This window comes from Hippocampus zosterae, chromosome 13, assembly GCF_025434085.1.
Source record: "Hippocampus zosterae strain Florida chromosome 13, ASM2543408v3, whole genome shotgun sequence".
Taxonomy (NCBI): domain Eukaryota; kingdom Metazoa; phylum Chordata; class Actinopteri; order Syngnathiformes; family Syngnathidae; genus Hippocampus; species Hippocampus zosterae.
In genome coordinates this window covers 19040300-19062997 of record NC_067463.1, presented here as the reverse complement: position 1 = coordinate 19062997, position 22698 = coordinate 19040300, and the positions used below count along the sequence as shown (strand labels likewise).

At 41.6% G+C, this 22698-nt stretch overlaps 2 protein-coding genes across 6 annotated transcripts in view; both read left to right on the top strand.

The window, feature by feature from the left end:
* The window catches only part of si:dkey-237i9.1 (SEC14-like protein 1), a 92431-nt gene that overhangs the window by 35582 nt on the left and 34151 nt on the right, over positions 1-22698 (top strand). The window lies entirely within an intron of this gene.
* The window catches only part of LOC127612629 (endonuclease V-like), a 53855-nt gene that overhangs the window by 12196 nt on the left and 18961 nt on the right, over positions 1-22698 (top strand). For 3 of the 5 annotated variants that reach the window (XM_052083370.1, XM_052083369.1, XM_052083367.1), the window contains exons 6-8: positions 1025-1093; positions 2415-2543; positions 14986-15061. In XM_052083370.1, coding sequence (XP_051939330.1) covers positions 1025-1093; positions 2415-2543; positions 14986-15060 — 273 coding nt within the window. In that variant the 3' untranslated portion in view covers position 15061. Of the gene's footprint in view, positions 1-1024; positions 1094-2414; positions 2544-14985; positions 15063-22698 lie in introns of all 5 variants that reach the window. The other 2 variants (XR_007965889.1, XM_052083368.1) reach the window with 1 other exon arrangement.

The following is a 22698-nucleotide window of genomic DNA, read 5'->3' as shown; positions in this document are numbered from 1 at the left end:
AATTAGATTAAATATTTTAATCGTTTGACAGCTCTAGTACAAGTACAATGTTTCCTTTCATTTTGTTGTTGTTTTGAATCAGGTTTTTTTTCCCAAATTATTATTTTCTCTTTTTGTGCCTTGTCCTCTATATGCTCCTGCTGCAACAATAATTTCCCTTTCCGGGACAGAAAAGAGTCTTTAATTCTGACACCAGTCAAAGGTTTTAACCCTTTCATGCCTAACCTATCAAGGAATAGCCAGAAAAATCTGATTTTTGGGAAGTGAGATGTTCATTATTCAATTAAATTCAATGCAATTGTATTTGTAGAGCACTTTCGAACAGCCAACGCTGGATACAAAGTGCTGTACATGGAGCAATTTAACATATACAATAAACAGTCAAACAAATCGGTAACAAAGACGGGAGAAAGCACCGAACAGTAAAACCAAGACCAAATTTAAGTCATGCTGAGTCGAATGCCAAAGAATACAAGTGAGTTTTGAGGAGGGATTTGAAGATGGGCAGCGAGGAGACTTACCGAATGTTCAGTGGGAGGTCATTCCAGAGAGAGGGACCAGCAACAAAAAATGCTTGATTCCCTCTGAGCCTCAGTTTAGTTCTTGGTACTTTTAATAATGTCTGGTCCACAGACCTGAGGCGCCGGGCAGGTGTGTAGGGGTGGATGAGCTCAGAGAGGTTAACCATGTCCAAATGAGATGAAGGTATTTTTCTGTGCTTTGTATAAATGACTTAACTCACCTCACCATATGAAATGGTTTAGCTTTATCCTTGGTGTGTAAAGCTCATTGAAAAATTTCTGAAGATATCCCCAACCCCAAGACCAAATCCCAAGGCCATTCTAGCACAACGTTTCTCTTTTTAGAAGCAAGAGATGTTGGTATTGAAATGTTCATGCATCAAAAATAACCAGCGAATAAAGAAATCAAATCAGTCATACTTTTCATCAAGTAAATGTTTTTTTTGTAAATGTTTAATTATGTTTCTGACCTCCAGTATATGTGTTTTTTTTTTCTTTCATAGATATCAGCACTGCAGAAAGGAGGAGACAGCTTTCCCCTGAGAGCAAACTCTGGCAAAGTGCTTGGAAAGGTAAGTCGAATTTAATTTTGAATCTGATCTGGGTCAACAAGTTCAAGGGGGTGGGGGCTAATACTTTTGCAGGGCACTGTATATCGTAACTTGTCTACCATCATGTCAATCATCACTCGTCCGCTTAGAAGTGTACATTAACATTTCCATACGGTGATCAATATGAATGACAGAGAGAGCTTGATTTGATGTTATTGATTTGATCTTAGTTTTACTGTTTGGTGCCTATGTCCATCTTTGTTACTGATTATTGCTTTATTGTTGTGTATATGTTTTTTGCTCCATGTACAGCAGTTTGTATGCAGCTATGGCTGTTTGAAAGTGCTCTATAAATAAAGTTGAGTTGAGTTGATGGACAAAAGCTGGCATTTAGTATGCTTGTTCCACAAAGCCGCCCCCCAGGTGACAGACTGAACAACAAAGGGAAGTGGTCATCCACCATACATGACAAAGGTTACAGTGCGATAACCGTTTGAGCTGTTGATGTCTCTGATGTTGTCAAGATTTATTGACAAACTTATGGAATGATACTTTTGATACGTCAGTTATTTTACTTACCGTATTTTCCGCATCTAAGTGTATTCACTTTTCTCAAAGGCCGACAGTCCGCCTTATATATGGATCAATATTTTGATACCTAGAACGTAGTATTTTAAATGGTCTGCGAATCGGTTTGTTACAGCTGCAGCGGTTGTGAAGGCTCCATATAGTTGTTTTGTATTGTATTCCTTTTAGCATAGCTCCATCTACTGGATGCATAACGCAACCACATCCACTATTGTATTTTCGATTGTATGCACCTTTTAATGCGGAAAACTGTTTTAAAATAGGCCGTTCATTAAAGGTGCGCCTTGTACTCCGAGGCACCTTATAATGTAGAAAATACAGTACTGTATTTTCAGTTTGGTATCAGATAGGAAATTGGTATGAGTATCGATTAGCAAGACGCACACAAAGGAGCAGAGCGGCATCTCCACATAGAAAAAGTTCATACAACGGTTACCTATTGACAGCTAGTGCCATAATATTTTAGTGATGGCCAAAATTCATTTAAGCCATAGATAAATATATATGTGTGAAACACAGTCTGTCATGTGTTTATTTATAGATCAGATCAATGATGTTATTGATTGGATCAGCGAATGAAGACATTCCAGCCTATGTAAAAATGTGCATAGAATGCAAAATATCGGCCATTACAATATAGCACACCAAATCAGCATGAAGTTGAGTTACAATACAGAATAAGTAGATCATAGTGGAACCTTTTTTTTTTTTAATTTCATTTTACTCTTTCATAACCATTCAACTCTTCATACAGGCACTGCGTAGCTCAGACAGGAGCACTAAGCCAGTCTATGTGTCAGTTGGCCACAAGATCAGTCTGGATACAGCTGTTCAGCTCACATACTCCTGCAGCCGGTTCAGAGTTCCGGAGCCAATTAGACAGGTACCAAAGAACACGCACGTACACACACACATTTGTCATCTGCTAAAGCGCTAAAGCCAACAGCTCCTATTCTGGAGCTGTGATGCCAGTGAATTATGATTAAGAGATCAGCACAAATATAACAAAGCTCTGCACTGGTATTTGCCAGGGCCATGAAGGCAACTGATTCTTAACCCTCTGAACTTCAAATTCACATTTTTTACTTGAAATCCAAATCTATAAAAAACAAGAAAACGGAAAGAAGCAACTTTTCGAGGATATCGAATTCACAAAAACCACCTCAAGAATCCATCTTGTCAAGCTTCACGTTGATCCTCCAGTCCTTTGAGGGGACAAATGGAACAGGTTGTTAACACATGCAATGTCACTGGACAGTGTACTATTTGCTCGTTAGTAATTCTTGTGTTTGTGCTCTTCTTTGTCCCATTTCGGGGGAAATTTGATGTGTTTTTGTTCCATACGTTTCTTTTAGTGCTTTTCAATTGGGGAGATCAAGGTAAAAGCGTAGTTATTGTTTTCGATTCAACCAAAGTAATAACATCGCTGAAGGAAGCAAAGAGGGTATTTTAGTGAAACGACGTGCAAATTCTCAGTTTTTTTGTGACAACTAAATTCTAATGTTTTATGTCCCTTGCGGTAAGCGGATGAGAAAACGAATGGCTATGTCACATGATACCTCAACTAATTAGATAAGTGGAGATACCGTAGGGGGAAATTGTTGCCCTGTGATGATGAGTAAGATTATTACACTTCATTGTGAATGGACGACAGCTCATCTATTACTCATCTCCTCTGTGTATTCCGGGAAATATTTCAGCAGCTGATATCTCTTAACAAGGTACGCGAGTATTGAGAGCTGCTGTTAGTTTTACAACCCTCCCGTGAACAGTCGAATAAGATATTGCATTGACAGCATCTGGTCTTATTAAAACACCCACGTTTTTCAGTGGGAGGCAAAAAACATCTTTTGGTTGACCTGAACTGATCCCCCGCCTTCCTCCGCCCCTTCACTGGCTTCCACTAGGCTGTGCTGCGTTCCCACACTTCAGGATCCTTTTTGCGTTCCACTGCACGGAAACGCACACACGTTTTGAAAATCAGAAACGGTAGCTAACTCATCCTTGCCGGTAATGTGTTCTTATTTCATCAAAGTGTTATTGTGATTTGTTAAACTAATGGGAGGCTAGTGGAGGCGTCTTCAGGCAACAGCAGCCGGGTTGAACGCTCAACACTCAACTTTAACCTTTCTACAGTCCACTCTACTGACACTGTTTTTTTTTTCTCCTCACCAGTTCCCAAATACTATTTCTCCCGTGTCAGGCTTCATGTGATACATCTGGTGTCATCCACAAACACTGTATTGTATTTTGGGTTGAAATGTGGTTTCATTTTCATATTTCTTGCACAAAACCTTTATATTTAGTGTCAAAACTGAATCATAAAACTTTAATTGATCACTCCAGATGAGGTGGCTTGGGCATCTGATTCGGATGCTTCCTGAACGCCTCCCTGGTGAGGTGTTCCGGGCATGTCCCACCGGGAGGAGACCCCGAGGAAGACCCAGGACACGCTGGAGAGACTATGTCACCCAGCTGGCCTGGGAACGCCTCGGGATCCCCCGGGGAGAGCTGGAAGAAGTAGCTAGGGAGAGGGAAGTCTGGGCTTCCCTACTAAAGCTGTTGCCCCCGCGACCCGGCCCCGGATAAGCGGTAGAAGATGGATGGATGATCACTCCGCACACGAACATTAACCCCTCTGTCTCTCTGTCAAACATCCAATGGTAATGCCACTCGTAGGAGCTCCCCGAGACAGACAGTTAACATGATATTTCCAGATCCTCCCTCCTCTGAGTGTGTTTTACGAAGTGCTTTAACTAACTTTCATAATATTTGCCGCCTCCTGACATCATTCACCCGTACGTTGCTTGCCAGACTAGATCTTCCTTTTTCCAGTTGCGGAATACTCACAATTTATCAACAGCAGTGCCATGAAAAAGTATTTGCCATCTTCTCGCACTCTTATTTTTATGCAGAGTTTCCCCAGGTTAATGTTTAGGACCATCAAACAAATCTAAATATGAGACAAAGATGAATTCAGTAAAAATGAAATATTTTTCTAAATTATGATTTTATTTATTCAAAGCTACCTGGCCCTGTGTGAAAAAGTGTTTGAACCCTAAACCGAATAAATGGCTGGGCTACACTCAACAGTAAGAACTTTCTATTTATTTAGAAGCTGGTTTACTCATGACGTATTGTGCGCGCTTCAGTTTGAGATGACAAATTGATAGTAAAACATTCTCCTTAACGATTTTCTGGTAAACATCAGAATTCATGGTTCCATCAATCACAGTCGTCCAGGTCCTGAATTAGTTAAGCAGGCCCAGACTTGCCTCCACCTGTTTGTATGATGTTCTTTTTCTGAAATGCGGTCTTACATTTACATCAGACATAACTTACAGAAATTTTAACTTGCATCGTGTAAAATATTCTCCCAAAAGACTTGGGAATTATTCAGATTTTTAATTTTCCAAAAGATGATGATCTTTGGACGGCCCGGGAGTCCAGTGGTTAGCACGTCGGCTTCACAGTGCAGAGGTACCGGGTTCGATTCCAGCTCCGGCCTCCCTGTGTGGAGTTTGCATGTTCTCCCCGGGCCTGCGTGGGTTTTCTCCGGGTGCTCCGGTTTCCTCCCACATTCCAAAAATATGCGTGGCAGGCTGATTGAACACTCTAAATTGTCCCTAGGTGTGAGTGTGAGTGCGAATGGTTGTTCGTCTCTGTGTGCCCTGCGATTGGCTGGCAACCGATTCAGGGTGTCCCCCACCGACTGCTCGAAGACAGTTGAGATAGGCTCCAGCACCCCCGCGACCCTAGTGTGGATGAAGCGGTTAGGAAGATGAATGAATGAATGAATGGTGATCTTTTTTTAGTCGTCAGTGGTTATTGCTTTGGAAATCCAAATACAAATATCATTTTTGGCCAGTCTCTTCCGTATTGTTGAGTTATGAATACTGACTTGAACTGAAGTGAGGGCGGTCTGCAGTTCTTTAGTTGTAGTCCCGGGTTCCTTTTGTGACCTCTTTGATCAGTCGCCGCTGTGCTCTTGGGGTTATTTCCATAGGCTGGCCACTTGAGTAGTGTGTTCTCGATGTTTTCGCAATTCGTGAAACTGGCTTTCACCGTGGTTTGCTGGAGCCCCAAGGGTTTCGGAATGACTGCGTTACCCTTTCCAGACTGATAGATGTCAGATTCTTTATTTCGTCTATTTTTGAGTTTCTTGTGGCATTTGGTTGTAGCTTTTTGCGATCTTTTGGTTGAACTTCAATTTGTCAGCAAGGTTAATCACAGTCAATTCATGATTTAACAAGCTGGAAAAATACTTTTCCACCCAGGACCAAGTAGCTTTGAGTTTGTGTTTTTTTTTTTCATTAATAAGTAATTTTACATTTACTTGCGTTGATATTTACATTTGTTTGACAATCTTCAACATTAAAGTAAGTAAACTGCCTAAAAAAATAGGAATTTGAGAAAAGGGCAAATAAGTTTTCACAGCACTGTATTTGCAATTCAAAATATCAGGGATACTGGTACCTGAGTTTTACTTGGCTTCTTTGTCTCGCTCCTGCGTATCCATCATGAAACACTACCTTTCTGCAGATCCCCTCACACTACAAGAAAGGCTTCTTTGCAATTCCGAAAGCTCTTTGGGTATTGGATGTGTACAACCTCCCAGCTAAGAAGCAATTAGTGTGCCTCCATCTTGCGTTTCTATGCAGCCCGGGTGTCAGCCAGAGACAGGAAATGTAAAAGCAGCTGCAGTGCCAGATTGCAAAAACAGATGGAATTTTAATGTGAGTGATAGGCAACGGGAAGCCCGCATGAATGGAATGAAAGAGATTGAGGAATTCCTCGTGGGTGGGGTGGGCACCTGTGGTGAGACGAGGAGGGGAAATGCGACATGTTTGTTTTAGTTCGACCCGTTGCCTGTGCGCGTTGTGAATATATTGAATTTTCAAATGCATTTCATCTAAGAACAATAGTTGGTCCACTGCTTTTCCTTATGTTTTGGTTTTGTCACCACGTTAATGGAAATACAAGAATAGTCTCTTCGCCTCGCAGGATGTGTGCACATCTTTGTCGTTTGTAATGGCGTGTGTGTATGTGGGGTGGGGAAGTTCATGTGTGTGTGTGTGTGTGTGTGTGTGTATATGTATGTACATGATAAAAGTTGATCACCTTAAAGCTTAAATCGTCGCTGTTTCCAAATCTCTCCCACCTTTTTGTCCCTGGTTTCATTCATCCTGTGTTCGCATGACTCTTTCATTCATCCATCTACCCATCTCCATCCATCCATCTCCTTCCCGCTCTGATACTCTTTGAATAATTCAAAGCAGCCCAGCTTGCATATTTTTAGTTGTGCTCTCACCTCTGCCGTTCTAGACACAGACGATACTGCGAGACACGGTCCTTCAGGTGCACAAGTGCCTGTTTGAGATCTCACGGACCAGTTGTTTTTCTTATTTGTAGCAGTCACCTACAGAGGGTTGGCTTCTTGCTGGTGTTGGTTTTGTCTGAGAGTGAACGCAATTTCTCAAAAAGTTAAAAACAGATTTGAACACAATTTTGTGCTTCGCTGGGCAATGGGCCGAGGAAGACGATTACATTTCAAGGTCAGCCAGTTGACACACTGATCTTGAGAAAGAATTGCTCGCGTCAAGATGAATTTTGCCACTGGGTAACTCTTTCATAAAACGTAAGTCGAAGGAACGTTTTTAAACTCATGTGAAAAACTATAGTGATAAATAATTATGCCAGTACAGTGAACCACTATTATTCACAGTGGCTACGTTGCAGACCCACCTGCAATAGCTGAAGATCTGCGATGTGGGGACACTGTATACAAATATTGTGTATTTATATGTATAGTTTTATCCCATCCCACACATTTTAAGCACATATAAACTGATGAAAAATATTTCCGTTTACAGTATTTATAGCGGGCTGCCCGGTAGTCCAGTGGTTAGCACGTGGGCTTCACAGTGCAGAGGTACCGGGTTCGATTCCAGCTCCGACCTCCCTGTGTGGAGTTTTCATGTTCTCCCCGGGCCTGCGTGGGTTTTCTCCGGGTGCTCCGGTTTCCTCCCACATTCCAAAAATATGCATGGCAGGCTGATTGAACACTCTAAATTGTCCCTAGGTGTGAGTGTGAGTGCGAATGGTTGTTCGTCTCTGTGTGCCCTGCGATTGGCTGGCAACTGATTCAGGGTGTCCCCCGCCTGCTGCCCGGAGACAGCTGGGATCGGCTCCAGCACCCCCCGCGACCCTAGTGAGGATCAAGCGGCTCGGAAGATGAATGAATGAATGAACAGTATTTATAACCAGGGTTAGAACAATTTTTCATCCAGTCATCCATCAGTTTTCAAATCCGCTTATGCTCACAAGGGCTGCGGGTGTGCAGGAGCCTATCCCAGCTGTCTTCGGGTAGTAGGCGGGGGACACCCTGAACTGGTCACAATCACACCTCGGGGCAATTTGGAGTGTCCTGCCCCACATGTTTTTGGAATGTGGGAGGAAACTGGAATACCCGAAAAAAACCCGCACGGATAGAACATACAAGCTCCACACAGGAGGGCCGGAATCGAACCCTGCACCTCTGTACTGTGAGGCGGACATGCTAACCGTATTTCACCCTTTTATTCGGGACCATAGGTAAGATTCCACTCTACGAAACCATGACTGAGGACATCACAAAAAAAAAAACAATGACCTCCCCGCCATGTTGCTTATGTTTCATTTTTGTGAGTGGCAATGATATTGTTAACCATTAATTGTAAGAAATAACCTTGGATGAGCTATGAAAATTGTGATCATACTGTCCCGGCTGTTTCCCGGATGGCCTGTGTCACGTTTTGGCGAACCAAGACACTTGTGAAAAATGGGCTACTGGAACAAGAGCAAGGCATTCATACATGTCCATCCAGCCATCAGTTTTCAAATCCGTTTATCCTCACAAGGGTCGTGAGGCGTGCTGAAACCTCTCAGCTGTCTTAGGGCAGTGGGCAGGGGATACCCTGAACTGCTTGAAAAGTCATTCATACAAATGTACATAGCTTCATGTGCATTACTGAAAAGAAACTTAAACCCTTACTTAATAGCATCCTTTCCTTTCCTTGCTGCATATTGCCAACTTTTCAAGATTTGTGGGTGTTATTTGTGATGAGAAGTAGCTCCTGTGTTCCACTCCACACCCATATTTTGCATAAGCGCCACTTTGACAAAGGGCCAATTCATCCTTCAAAATTGCTCTGGCAATACATGTGTTAAAAGACTTGACTACAAAGTACACAGTTTGTATGCAAACAATGCAAATAATCCCACGATTTTCTTCACGTCCAGTTCCCACATGTGATTGCTTACAGTATTGATAAAACATTGCTTGCCAATTTTCTTTTTGTTAACTATCATAACCTTGATTACAACGCACTTTCTAGACATACTGTAAATATATTTTAACAAAAAAAAGTATCGAACTAATCGACGTATTGTAGCATCTGTGTACATTGCATGTGCATGGCCTGGCGCGGGGTAGCATGTGAGTGTCTAGGCGAGAGCCGTGGCAAACAGCAGCTTCTGTGTCAGTGTGCTCCCCGTGTTATACTACTTTTAACATCTGAAGAGGATGTCGGTGATTGTGTTGCTCCCTTCCCACATGCAAGGTAGATGGATTGTGGAGTGTGTGAATTATGATCAGGGATATGGCAGGGGCATGCTATATGTTTATACCCAAAGAACCACCAGTGGCCTACCATCTAGTTCTGTTTTCACCATGTTCATCTACCATTAGTATCCCCCAAAAGGCAAGGAACCACGTATGATAACTTCAAACTTAAATCAAAATTTATGCTAAACTCCACATCTTACGACAGTACAACCCTGTTTTTTCTCTGTACCCATCAAAATATTGCTAATGATTAAAAAAAACTCATTTAAATTTGATTGAAGAAACTCCCTTGGTATAATAATATTTAGTTGAATTATTTCGAGGAGCATTCTTCCCAAACTTGTTCAGCTCGGGACCCCCATTTAAAACGTACTTCCTTCCCTTGGCCCAGACTTTTAAAAATACACAGTGTCTAACCTAAAAACATGTACTTATGAATTATGGCTAAAGAACAAAACAGACATGAATTTATAACAATAAACATGAAATAGGGGGCCCTTAGCGAAAAAACAACGGGTGCCTGTGTGACAATCAATTCACAAGCTTACATTTTATTCTTAAAATAAAACCGGCCTCTTTTGGGTGCCCGAGCTAAGTTTACGCTTTGGCTTTATTACCAAGGATTTGTTGCACCACAGTGAATTGTGGTTCTTCCTATTTTCTGACACAACTTGACTATTTTTTCTTAAAATTATGGCGTATCTGATGATTGATTCCCTTAACACACACGTGAAATAAATACATTTGTAGATGTCGACGCAGATCACGCGAGACTGATGTCATCGCTCTGTTGCCGCCAGCTGTATCAGTTGACTTGTGGAACTTTTCGGACCGTGCCAAAAGGGGTGTTATTGATTCAAATCGGACATCTCCTCTGGGCCCAGCGGCTGTCTAAATGTTAATATATGGCTGTCTGACATTCTGGTGCTGCAGCAACCGGACTCTCGGCCTTCGTTTGGGTGAATCGTGGTGGGTGGCAGTGAGCACAATTTGAATTCGACCTGCTGGGAAACCTAATGATTCCAATTTCAAATGCTTCGGCTCTAACCAACATTCGTGGAGGTGGATTCCAGCGAGAACGAATAATCTGAAAAATGGAGGCAGGATGGAGAGGACAAGTAAGATAAGATAACTTTATTAGTCTCACTCACAAGTAAAGAGTTGCCTGGTTTAAGGGCTTTGTCAGGCTAAATGATAAACGCTTGCCTGGGGCCACTGGTCCAGGCACCACTGCACATCTGTGGCTATGTGTGTGTGTGCGCGTGTGTGTTGCCTGAAAGCGCTCAAAGCTACTGCAAGGAGCCAGCCAGCGCACATCTGTTTGCTTGTGGCCTTTTCTTCACTCTGCATAAACACTTCTTCATCAAGTACAATGACTGTGCAATCTTGATGTGGACATCCAAGATAATATATAAACCCTATTCTAATGAAGTTGGGACGTTGGTGTTGGACGTAAATCAAAACAGAATATATCCATCCATTTTCCAATCCGCTTTATCCTTACAAGGGCCGCGGGGAGCGGGGGTTGGGGGGTGTCGGGGTGGAGCCTATCCCAGCCATCTTCGGGCACATCAAGGGACAATTTAGAGCACTGGTATCAAACTCAAGGCCCGGGGGCCAGAACCGGCCCTCCACATCATTTTACGAGGCCCGCAAAAGCAGCTTAAACATGTCAACTTCCATGATCCTGTCTAAAATATCTGCCACCATTTAAAATTCTCATATGTAATAAATAAGAGATATATTCTAATCTAAGCATTTTCTTGTTACCATAGCCCTCATGATATGAATTGTGAGATTGACCGGCGATCAGTCTACTGCGTAGTTCCCGTCTCCAACTCCCCATTAATTGGCAAGTGGATGTAGCCTGGAACATGGTCTGATGGATGGTCTACCTCTCCAACATAACGTGACATTTGATAGTGTGCTGTTACACCTCCTTCTGGCTGCACACAATCAGAATGGCAGAGGAAGTACTTCTGATGCAATTGTCCTGTAGTATTGATTTTTCCTTTTTAAAATGTATTAACCCTTTGAACTTTTATTCATGGTGGTCAAATAATGCACTCCAAGCCTGTGTAGAAGACAAAAACGGTTTATCAACTAAAATTCTCTCACCGTATCCAATCATTGAACACATTTAGTGGGACTGGCTGCTGCAATATGTTTTTAACCCTCGTAGTGCACCGCTTGCCATAAATGTAAAATGATGTCTTTAAATCAAAGGCAAAGGCATTCAGAATAATACGAGAGAGCTGAAACTTACGGAGGGTTCTAAAATGGCCTAAATTTCATGACGTCACCGGCTGATAATTCTCAGGCATTGCAGCAATAATAAAAAAACGTTTTGATACCTTAATCTTCACAATATACGTATTTTGCACCATAGAGATCCATTATAATTCATATTTTTGAATGCATCGTAAACCTAATGTGTATACATGCATTTCACGCGAGTTTTACGTCAATCGCTTTGTTTTCGCTTGGACAGATGTAAGCATGCCACATTGTTGGGTTGAGGTCATGCCAATTTTGCAACTTTAGGTGGTGTCAGAGGATCGCAAATCTGTTTGCCTTTTTGCAGGAGGCTTCAAACCAATGCATTTTACATGAACACCGGTCGGGATTGTTAGTAGGGCTTGGTTGTGACCTCCAGACACAATTTTTTTCCCTTTTGCAAAAAATAAAGAATAAAAAATCCCAAAGAACTAATAAAAACTATATATGTATGGATAGCACAGATTTCTCTGAACATTTTGAGTGATTGAAAAAAAAAAGTGTTTTTATAACACAAAATACATCATTACAAAAATTATAAAATGCGTAACTTAAGGCCTTTTTAATTTGGAGCACACAAGGGTTAAGGAAAGAACGGCGACACTTGGTGCTGGCCTTTGTAGGAGCATATATTTGGTCGAGTCCTGTCTCAATGCAGTGTTAATCATCCAAATGTCACACACGGGACAAGTTGTCTAAATCAAACAAAACAAGGCCTTTATGTGCCTACCGGGCGTTTGCAAAATGATTGAAGCAATATTTGTTTTCTGGAACTCAGTCATGGCTTTGTTTACATCTTACAATGAACAATTCCATCACTTGAGTTAACCCTGTCAAGCTAGGACGGCCCACCGAAGGGCCCTATGTCATCTGTCAAAACAAATCGCTGATGCACGTCGTCAGCTGAGTACATGTCATACATCTTTTAAAAGCTGAGTTTCTGGAAATTTGAAAAGAAATGAGACAAACATAAGATTCACCTTTTTTTTTTTTACTCCAAATGGTTCGAGAACAGCTACAAATTTACTTAGGGTGGACCTTTTTTAGGCGTTTTTGGCAAAGTTGCCCTCGGCCTAAATTTTAAAAAACATGATTTTTGCTTACGCAGTGTCGGAAAATGTCTTTGGTGTAAGGCAACACAAATTGACCACACGAAGCTGAAAAGTTGGAATGCACGTGATAGCGTCCTGTTGTTATTTAAAAGGCAAACCGCTGTAGGAATAGACGAGTTCTTGTCAAGTTCACTTTTTGACCAGGTGAATGCGGTCATGGCCGCCTGAGGGGAGTAACTCAAAACAACGATGAAGGGGGTGTGAAAAGTCCTTGGTGACTCAGACTTCTTTCTTATGTGCTGCGCGAGATGTGCAGGGCAGAGAGAGGAGTTGGAGAGGAGAGATTTTTTAATGCTTGTTTGATGGCGAGTTTATTTTTGCTTTTTGCTGTAAGGAAGTTACCCCAGGATTCGATGTTGGTATGTGAAAACCGACATAATCAATGAGCAGTGGCAAGACAGTTTAAATATCCCATCTGATTTGAAAATTCCTCAACCTCCATAGAAGAAAAATGCTGCTGGGCCTTTTTGTAAAGTCCAGCCACATGCTGCGTGACAGACGGGGGACGGTCGATCTCTTTTCCCGGGTACATAAAAACACAGACCGGTTCCATCACCTGCACCTCGAGGAGAAACGACTCAAAGAAAGGATGTGGCGTGTCACGGTTGTCATCCCCCACTGCACAGCCCCCACCCCCCCTCCGTTTTATTCACATTCCGTTTCAGTGAGATGAGAGCTTGGAGGTGAGATGGAGGTGGCGGTACCTTGTCTACTGTAGCCTTCCTCCCATTGAAGGTGATGTTGATGGTGTTAAGCTGCTCTGCAAAAGAGGCAGCGTCTGAGCACCCAATCAATTTGCTCTCTGTTCTCTGCCCATCATGATGATGAATCTGCCATGCCTCTGTCATATTTCCTCTGGATGAGCTTGTTCTTCCATCTTGTTCTCATCGCAAATATACAATTGTTGGTCTCTGTTTCCCATTTCAGCTCTTTGACTCTTTTTCTCCTCGTAAAAAAAAAGTTATTTTTCAAGGTTATGACTGGGTTTTAAATGTCATTTTGTACATCTGCCGCTCGCCCAAATGTTCCAGGGTAAAAGCCATCAGAGCTACGAAAAATGCAAAAGCCTTTTTTTAGATCCTCAGAAGAGATGTCAGGACGTGGGCTGGCTCTTGCAGGGCCTACGCGAAAAACATAAAAATATATATACCACACAGCCCATGGTCTCTGTCTGTTGTCTGAGCTGTGAAAGTACACCTTCCTGAAAGCTAAATGGCATTTGTGAAGATTTTGCAAACAAGACTTCCATCCCGGTGTGCCACCAGAACACTGTTTACTTTTGGCTTGAAAAAAAAAATGCCTGAAATCATTTAGGTGAAACTCAACTCGGCTTTATTTCTTTTGCAATTTAAAGTGGAGTGGAATACGGTAGCTACTTCTCAAGAGGAATAATAGCCATTCATCCATTTTCCGATCCGCTTTGTCTTCACAAGGGTCGCGGGTGGGGGGTGCTGGAGCCTATCCCAGTTGTCTTCGGGCAGAAGGCGGGGTCACCCTGAACCGGTTGCCAGCCAATCGCAGGGCACACAGAGACAAACAACCATCCGCGCTCACACTCATACCGAGGGACAATTTCGAGTGTTCAATCAGTCTGCCATACATGCACATACACAGGAAGGCCGGAGCCGGGATTGAACCCACGACCTCTGCACTGTGAGGTTTGATGCGCTAATCCCTGGACCCCCGGGCCGCCCCTGAATAATACCCATAAATCTGAAAGTCCACTACCTCGTAAATATTTGTGGGAAGACTTTGGTGAAGGCCATTTTCAATTGCTGCAACACCGTGCCACAGTACATAAAGCAAGGTCCATGAAGGCACGTTTGGATGAGGTTGGTGTCGGAGAAGAAGAAAACCTTTATTAGTCTCACAATGGAGAAATTCCCAATTCACAGCAGCAAAGTTATGAAAGTAAGAAGTAGAACAACAAAATATAGGAGCTGCTGGAAAGGCAGCCACTGTCGCGGCGCCATTTTGAAGTCAAAATAACAGAAATAACACAAGACAACACATAGGACACAGACAGTTTGACGGCAATGGATTTTTACCATTTCGGCCGTCCCAAGCAGGTCAAAGTTTTGTTTGGTCCTCAAGTAGGACCTCTCGGTGTTTCGATGCTGACGAAATCCACAGTGATCGATGGTTGTCACCTTTGGAAGCAAAGACCAGCACTTTGTTTGTTCTGGGCAATGTCAAGGTCACCTCATTTCCATTTCAAACATTCAGTGTGTGTGTGTGTGTGTGTGTGTGTGTGAGCTGATCATATGAGTGATGTCTTTCTTTCCGTTTCCTTTCCCTCGTAACATTCCTGCATCCTTCTTGTTACACAGGCCGACTGTCGCTCCAGAGAGTACCTCCGTGCTCACTTCCCTGCTGCAAAGACCGGAACAGGAAGCACAGAATGAGGTTGGTGACTGAATGTACATGACATACTTTTTTTTTTTTTTTTTTACGTACACACTCCCATTTTTGGCCACCCAATTAAGCAGAGCTCATTTGTCTGAAAAATATATCTTTAAAGCCGCAGTATATGACTCATTGAGGAAACTCTTCAAATAAATGTACCCTGTCATCTTTGTTGCCAAATCTAATCCTTCACATCAAAATTGCCATTTCATGTTGACCCATGTAATCTAGCGGAGGGTAAACGCTCTGACGAAATCAGCTTTTGGTTATACATTTGCCAGAAGTGTTTAAATTTCCAATTAGCCTTAGGTCAGCGACCATGATGAAGCAGCGAAATGGAATATCAAAAACACAGAATTGTGTAGAGAGTCATGAACCCTGCGAGGGACTCATGTTTTTAAACGTATTCTGTATCAACCTGGGGGTATGTGGCACAAAAGAACTTGTTTCCTGACAGATTACCAATCATCGTCGTGTGTCTGCACAATTTGCCGGTTCTAGACAATTTCAAGATCATGATGTTCTGCCTACAATCGTGCAAATGTTTCGTGCCCACCTTCCAATGGAAGGTTCTTAAGATGACGGCGCATTTCGTAAAAGTTTGCCTCCCGGGCAGTGTTCCTTCAGCTGTGAAGAGAAGTATTCATTCCTTTCGCCAAATGGAAAGTGTAAGGTGACAGTGGACGCGAATGTGAATGTAATCACGAGATTGTGCACTCTTGAACAGCAGCAAAGCGGTAAAGTAATTATGTGATGGTTTCCCTACCTTGGGGCTGTGTGGAAGGAGGAGGGTTTGGAAGATCGATGCTTTGCAAACTATCACCTCCAGAAATTGAAACAGAGTGATGAGGACAGACAGAACAGAGAAACATCGAAAATGTAGAATGACTCAACTTTTAAGTCATGTACGCTAATTCATAATGGATCTGACTTAAAATTTAGAAGCACCGTGCTGTGTTCCTGCTTTGGAAATGTCAAACGTGCCGGGTGTCAGACGGTGTAGCTCAGTGCAACCCACGGGTAAACGTAATAGGATGTCCACGCTGAGAAGCTCCCTGACTCGGTGAATCCTCTGAGTACGCTCTTCTCTTTGATCACTCACTACAAAGAGGCTGAGAAGGGGAGTTCGGCTTTGTGCTGAGTCCGCAGGAATATAGCGGCTTCCTCTTGGCCTTAACCCAGCTTTCCCCTCTGAATGAATCAATGAATGAATTCTTTCTTTCGAACTGTGTGTGAAAATGTCAGATTTAAAATCACAAAAATACAATTAGAAATGTAATTAAATTGGACATGTTCGAAAAGGAAAACATATTTACCGTATTTTTCGGCGATCGATATTCTGATTTCTTCCACGTCATATTTTAAATGTCAATGGGTTTTCGAAAATGGAAAGACAGCAATCAAGTGAAAGTGTGTGAGGCAGTCAGGAATATGAATGGCATGACTCCACAGTGTGTTTTTAACCAGAGACCTGCGGTTTGAATTGATATAAATTATTGCTTGTTTTGATCATGTCTTGTTCAATAAAACACACTTGATTCATTTAACTGCATTGGGTTAAATTATTCAAGTCAATATTCATATTTTTACGAACCGTAGCTTGTAAGTGCCCAGTCGTGCTCTGATGTTTCCTTGATGCCTTGGTAAAACAACTTAAATTGCTAAATCCAGATGAAGATCTGTCTTGAAAATTGTGTGGAAAGTACTTCTGCAACCAGACCAACATCTTCTTCTTCGGCCGTTTTGGGTTAAAATGCAGTGATAGCTCCCTCTAGCGGGCGCTAATCCAATCACCGAACGCGCACGTCCAGTCTCGATGTAAGGCATTCTCGCTGGCTCCGGTGCGCAGATTCGTGATCTGATTGGCTATTGCTACCTGACTGTGCCCGTTCATTTACAGCGCACAGGGGCCTGCTCTGTTTAATCTGAAGGCCCCGAGCAAATTTAATTTACCTGGCAACGCAAGCTAGCTGAAATATAATTGGTTAAAAACTCTACCATAATAAATAAGTTATTTATCGAGTGGCTTTCAATGTTATTTTAAATAACATTTATACATTTAAAATAACATTTTAAATACATTTTAAAAATAACATTGAAAGCCACTCAACTAAGTAGAAATAATATGACGAAAAGAATACAGAGAATAATTTTGTGTACATATTCATGAAAATAAAATAACATGAATTCAATTTATATTACTGAATGAATGTTTAGGCCAGCAGAGAAGGCCTTGCTGGCCCTGAGGGTCCGCCACTGCTCAAATCTAAGTAGCCTGTGTAAATAGGTGAATGAAAGGCATTCATTCGCTTTGTGCACATTGGAAATCGCTTCATTGGCATTCTCAAGCAAATACAAAACCGACAGGAAGTGTTTGACCTGCGATTAGGGAGTCTCCACACCTTTTTTTTCCTCGGCATTTGAGTTCTAGCAGCACGCAGCTTCACTTCTTTTAGATTCAGCATTCGGCGTCTGTGTTTAGGTGCATGGGAGGTTCTTTTAAAGAGCAAATCGCTTCACCTCGTTTTTAAATTGAGGGCGTGGAGTGGGCCAGGGAGAAGTTTTGCATGAACCAAATGCGAACCAAACCACACCAGTTGAAATGAACACTTCCGACAGTTTTCATACACGATGCTACCCCTGCTTATGCTAATTATCTGTATTTAAGTGTTCAGACTGGTCCCAAACCGGCGTTTACCTTTTAACCTGCCTTTGTGGGTTTTGTAATGGCAAATTAAGTTAGACATTGTCGTTGTTGTCTTTTCATTCCGTGAATCACGACCCATGAGTTTTTGCCATCCTGTTTTTGCTAATGTGTTCGACAAGATTAATTTCAAATTAATGATCCTTGGAGTTGCTCCCATCAATGCTGCTGTCGTTTTGGTCGCCACTTCAAACGAACAAGTGACGCTGACTGGGATGCCTGTTTGACATGAATAAAACAAAAAAACGTTTTTTTTTCTTTCTTTCTCGCTTTCTGCACAATTAAAATGCAGATTTCAAACTATATGTTGGGCAAATTGAGCCTAAGTCAAGTCATTCCCAAATTTTTGGCAAGCAAGTCGCAAGTCCTAAATAGAGACTTGAGTCCCCCATCTCTGCCATTTATAATGTTTTCGCTACGACATTTTCTGAGGTTACATGCCAAAGGAGGAATTTAATGGCTGTTAGAAAAGTGCAATTGTTTGCTTACATTCAAACTTTAGCTCAAGTTATGCATGCTGTGATGGCGACATTACAAAGTCAGTATTTTGCCGTCATCATAGTAGTCAGTAGAGACCGCAAACATTTTCCTGCATTGATTTCTTAATTTATTTGTATTTATTTATATTAATCATTATTCTTATTTTCTGTTATACTTGATCTTATATACAGTTTTTGGGTGATCGAAATATAAAATTTAAAGTAAGTTGACTACGTTAAAAAAAAAAAAGTTGTGTTTTTTACAGCTCAAGTACAGTGCAGATGTGTGTGCGTGTGTCTCTCCAAAGGTGAAATTGTTCCAATCAACTCCATGCTGTTATACAAATTTCAGTGCCCTTTCCAAAAGCATTTCCAAAATGTCATGGAAGATGTTGTAAAGGCAATCAGCTCAAGGTTGAACCGATCCCCTCTGTTGGGAGTCACCGCTTTCATTATAAAGTTATCGTGGTACAAGGGCACACACCAGAGGCGCTGTTCAGTGTCAGTATTATCCACCGTAATCCATAATGTTGCTTGCTGACATTTGTAAGCAATAGCATCAGTTTTTGAGTTTGATTTATTGAATGAATTGCCAACCATGGACAAATGACCTTTTTTGTAGCCAAATAAAGTACCTTAATATGAGGAAAAATGTGACACTTCATGTGACACTTCATTAGCTTTCACAATGGGTACCTTTATTCCAGTGGGAGACAGGATCATTACCACCTCCGAAATCCTGTAAAATATTTGACTTTTGACTTTATTACTCAGCAGTTATTATTATGATTATAATAATAATTATTATTATTTTAACTCTACAGTACATTTAAAGCATATTTAGGTTTTTACAGCTTTTTATCTACACTAATAAACAAAAAAATTAAAAATGTTGAAAAAAAAGACCCTTACCTCTTTTGTGTTTGTGTGTTTGGCCCCTTGGGCAACGCTGGTTTAAATGAAGGAGCTGAGACTTAGTATTTTTGGATGAAATAGCCTCAACTTCCTGATTGATTTTAATTCTATAAACCAAAAGTTGTAGTGTTTAGTAATTTTACAATTTAGGACTTTTTTAAAATTTCAGTGTCTTTGGTTCTCCCTGTGTTAGCTCATTTATTCCTGGTTTGCTGGCACCTACTTATACTCATAATGTTTGTGCTTTATGGAAATTTTTCTGCTCCTTTCTTGTTTTGTGCATGTGACTCTTCCCTTATTTGGCCGTGAAATGTTCACTCGCCCATTCTGATCTTTGTTGAGCAGATGGAGTCATGTTGAATTAGTGAAGGATAATGTTAAGCCAAGGATGATCTTTTCTTAATTAATGAATCGCTAATAGACATTTTTAAGTGCTTTTTGATGACTTGATCCTCGCCTGTATTTCCCAGATGTCACTCATGGGCAGACTTGCAAAGTCAGACATAGCTGAAAGCATCAAGCTAAACTAGAGTTGTAAGGTACTTGTCATTTCTGGGGTATTAATTCTTCATTCTATTAGTATTCGGTTGACTTATCCCATGGCAATGGAGATACACATTGCAAAGGCAGCAGCCTGAAGAGCAACCATTTCTCTGAGATTATAGGAAAAAGAGGGTGGTGGTCGTGATCCTCTGTTACCCTGAGAATGATACCCAAATTCTACAAACTTAGATTTGCAGAATGCTTCAGACATTTCATTGGATGCTGCACATTTTTCACAGTGGAGGGGAGAGTGATGATAGACCCCCCTGCCAGCTAACATTGGTTAAACATATTCTACGATTTTGGCCCTCTTCGAAAGAAACATTCATAATTGTATGGATAATTCGCCCTTGTGGATGAAAAATGGGGGTGGTGCCTCTCGTCTTGTGACCGGGTCAAGAAGAAAAGATGTAGCCGTTATGCAACCTAATACAAGCTGCAGTGGATACAAGCGGTGTCAACGATTTTGCGTCTCCTTATCATTGCATTTACAAGTGACAGCAAGCCAAGTAATAGGACAACACCATGCAAGTGCGTCAGAGTCCACACACACCAGTGTATAGTCCTTTAATAGAATATCAATGTATTTGCACTTCGGTGCGCCATAGTCATTTTAGCTTGCTAAAGCTAAAACTGCAAAATGTCAGTCGCGGGTTGGCATTTGGTGGGGCTTCAGTGGAGATTGACCTGACTTCATCCGTCTCTCAGTACTACCACTATCACGTTGCAGTGAAAGAAACCATCAGTTACGCTTCACACAAATCCAGTGTGCTAGCCCGCAACAGTGCCATCATTGGCATCATCCAAAGCAGCTCAAAATCAATCGATTGATTTATCTAAAAATAATGAGAATGATAAAACCTTTTTTTTTTAATTTATTTTTTAAAAATAATTTATTTACCGTAGTTATTTTTTGTGGAAAACTCACTGAATGGTAAAAAATGATAAATAAATAAATAAATGCAATCCCCAGATACATTTCAATTGGTCTTAGTTTTATGCAGATTTTTGCTAATTATGGGCAGGCCCAGTCTCTGTATGCTGTGAATAATGGTGGTCAACTGAACATCATACCTACCAGAGATCCTGATTATTTCATTTTTTAATCTGTACAGAACACAATAGATGGGTTTTGTTCGTCAAATTTGGCTTGCTCTGACCAACCGACAAGAGTATAGAAACATGCTGACGCTATTATGGGCCCTCTGAGGCCATTCTGAAATCTGATTGGTTGAAGAAACAGTCCCATTGCTAATGTTGTTTAAATTACATCACCATGCTTTGCTGGGGAGGCTCTGAGCAGATTAGATGATGTGGCATCTGAAATCTGATTGCACAAAAAAGAAAATCTAACATTCACGCTAATGTATTGGAAGCAGTGCGGCCTAGAGAAACACTCCCAAATTAAGAGAAATAAACGTGAATAACTGAATACAATTTCATGGACCCCATATTAGAATCAATCAGTGTTTCAGATTGTGTATTAGTCATTTCGGATTGTGACTCAGTCAGCAGAGTGGACCTTCCTGACCGCTCACCACTCTCTAAGTAACACTGGCGTCCCAAAATGGCCCCTTTTTCGCAGCCACCAATGTGACCACAATTTCCTATTCCGCCTTTTATTTCTGTTTTACTGTATGCGCACGAACATCATGGGCTCTCGATTTTATCTCATCGGAGCCCTAACAATGTAAGGGAAAAATAACAATAAAAGCAACGGACATTGATGCCAACAACATACGTTGTGTTCAGCGCTTGATATTGCTGTGTCATTGCATTCAGTGCAAGCTCTACCCCCGTAGTGCCAACATGCAGTGAATTGACTTTTCATTCCATGTAACGTGGCTTGCTTTCATCTTGTAGGTATCAAGAAATAGCAACATGTGGCTCAGGAGAGAACGTGTGGAAAGAAAATAAGTATGGTGCTAGTTAGTGGTTACGGAGCCCCAGTCAAATTTTATTTTATGCTCGGGATGAGTTCCAAGGGCATCATGAAAAGCTTGCCATTGCAAGGAATCGTTATCCCTGAGAGACATTTGAATTGGCTGTTGAGAGCTAGCTTGCTCATTCAGCAACTACAATGCTCTGGGAGGTATCATGATTACCGTGGATGTATACGAAATGAAAACGTTTTGTCATAATACTTCACCCTGTTATTATTTTGTGTTCACGCTGAAAGTATTTCATGCACACAAAGTAATAATTCGTGCACCCGAGGTAGTACTTGGTGTGTACGAAATAGTAATTTGTAATATTGGATATGTAGATTTTCATGTACTGTTTTTAGGATGTGTGTGTGTGCATGTGTGTGTGGGGGCAGGGGGGCGTCGAACAGACGTCAGAGTTGTGTGTGCATCCGTTCATATTTTATTCTTTTAGAGCAGTACAGCAGTGAGAGCGTGAGATGGGTGAAAATTATATCTCGCTCCACTTTTGACACACTGCATTTTTTTTCGCAAAGGTGGTAAGGGTTTTCTGAAATGACTTACCGGTCTTCCCACCAGGTAGCGCTATTCTATTTGTCCAATCGTGCATTTTAATCCATCCATCCATCCATCCATCCATTTTCTGATTCGCTTTATCCTCACAAGGGTCGCGGGGGGTTATGGAGCCCATCCCAGCCGTCTTGGTGCAGTAGGCGGGGGGGTGGGGGGGCACCCTGAACCGGTTGCCAGCCAATTGCAGGGCTGCATTTTAATTCCTTCAAAAAAATGAACAATGAGGACACATACTGTACATTTCTAAATCTATTCCCTGTAATTGTCCGTTTTGCCTTTGTTACTTTTTGCTTTGTACTATGTATGTTTTTTTTTTTTTTTTTTTTTTTGGACAAAGCTGCCCATCAGATGGGACAATGCCAAGTGAAGCTGATCCAGTTTACTTCAGCACACATGAGCTGCTTCTCAAAGGGAAAGTGACAGCCAAATATTTGCTCAGGTAAAAAGCTCAAGCTTTTCTGCAAGCATGTGCATAGACCTTTCACATGTTTACTGTAA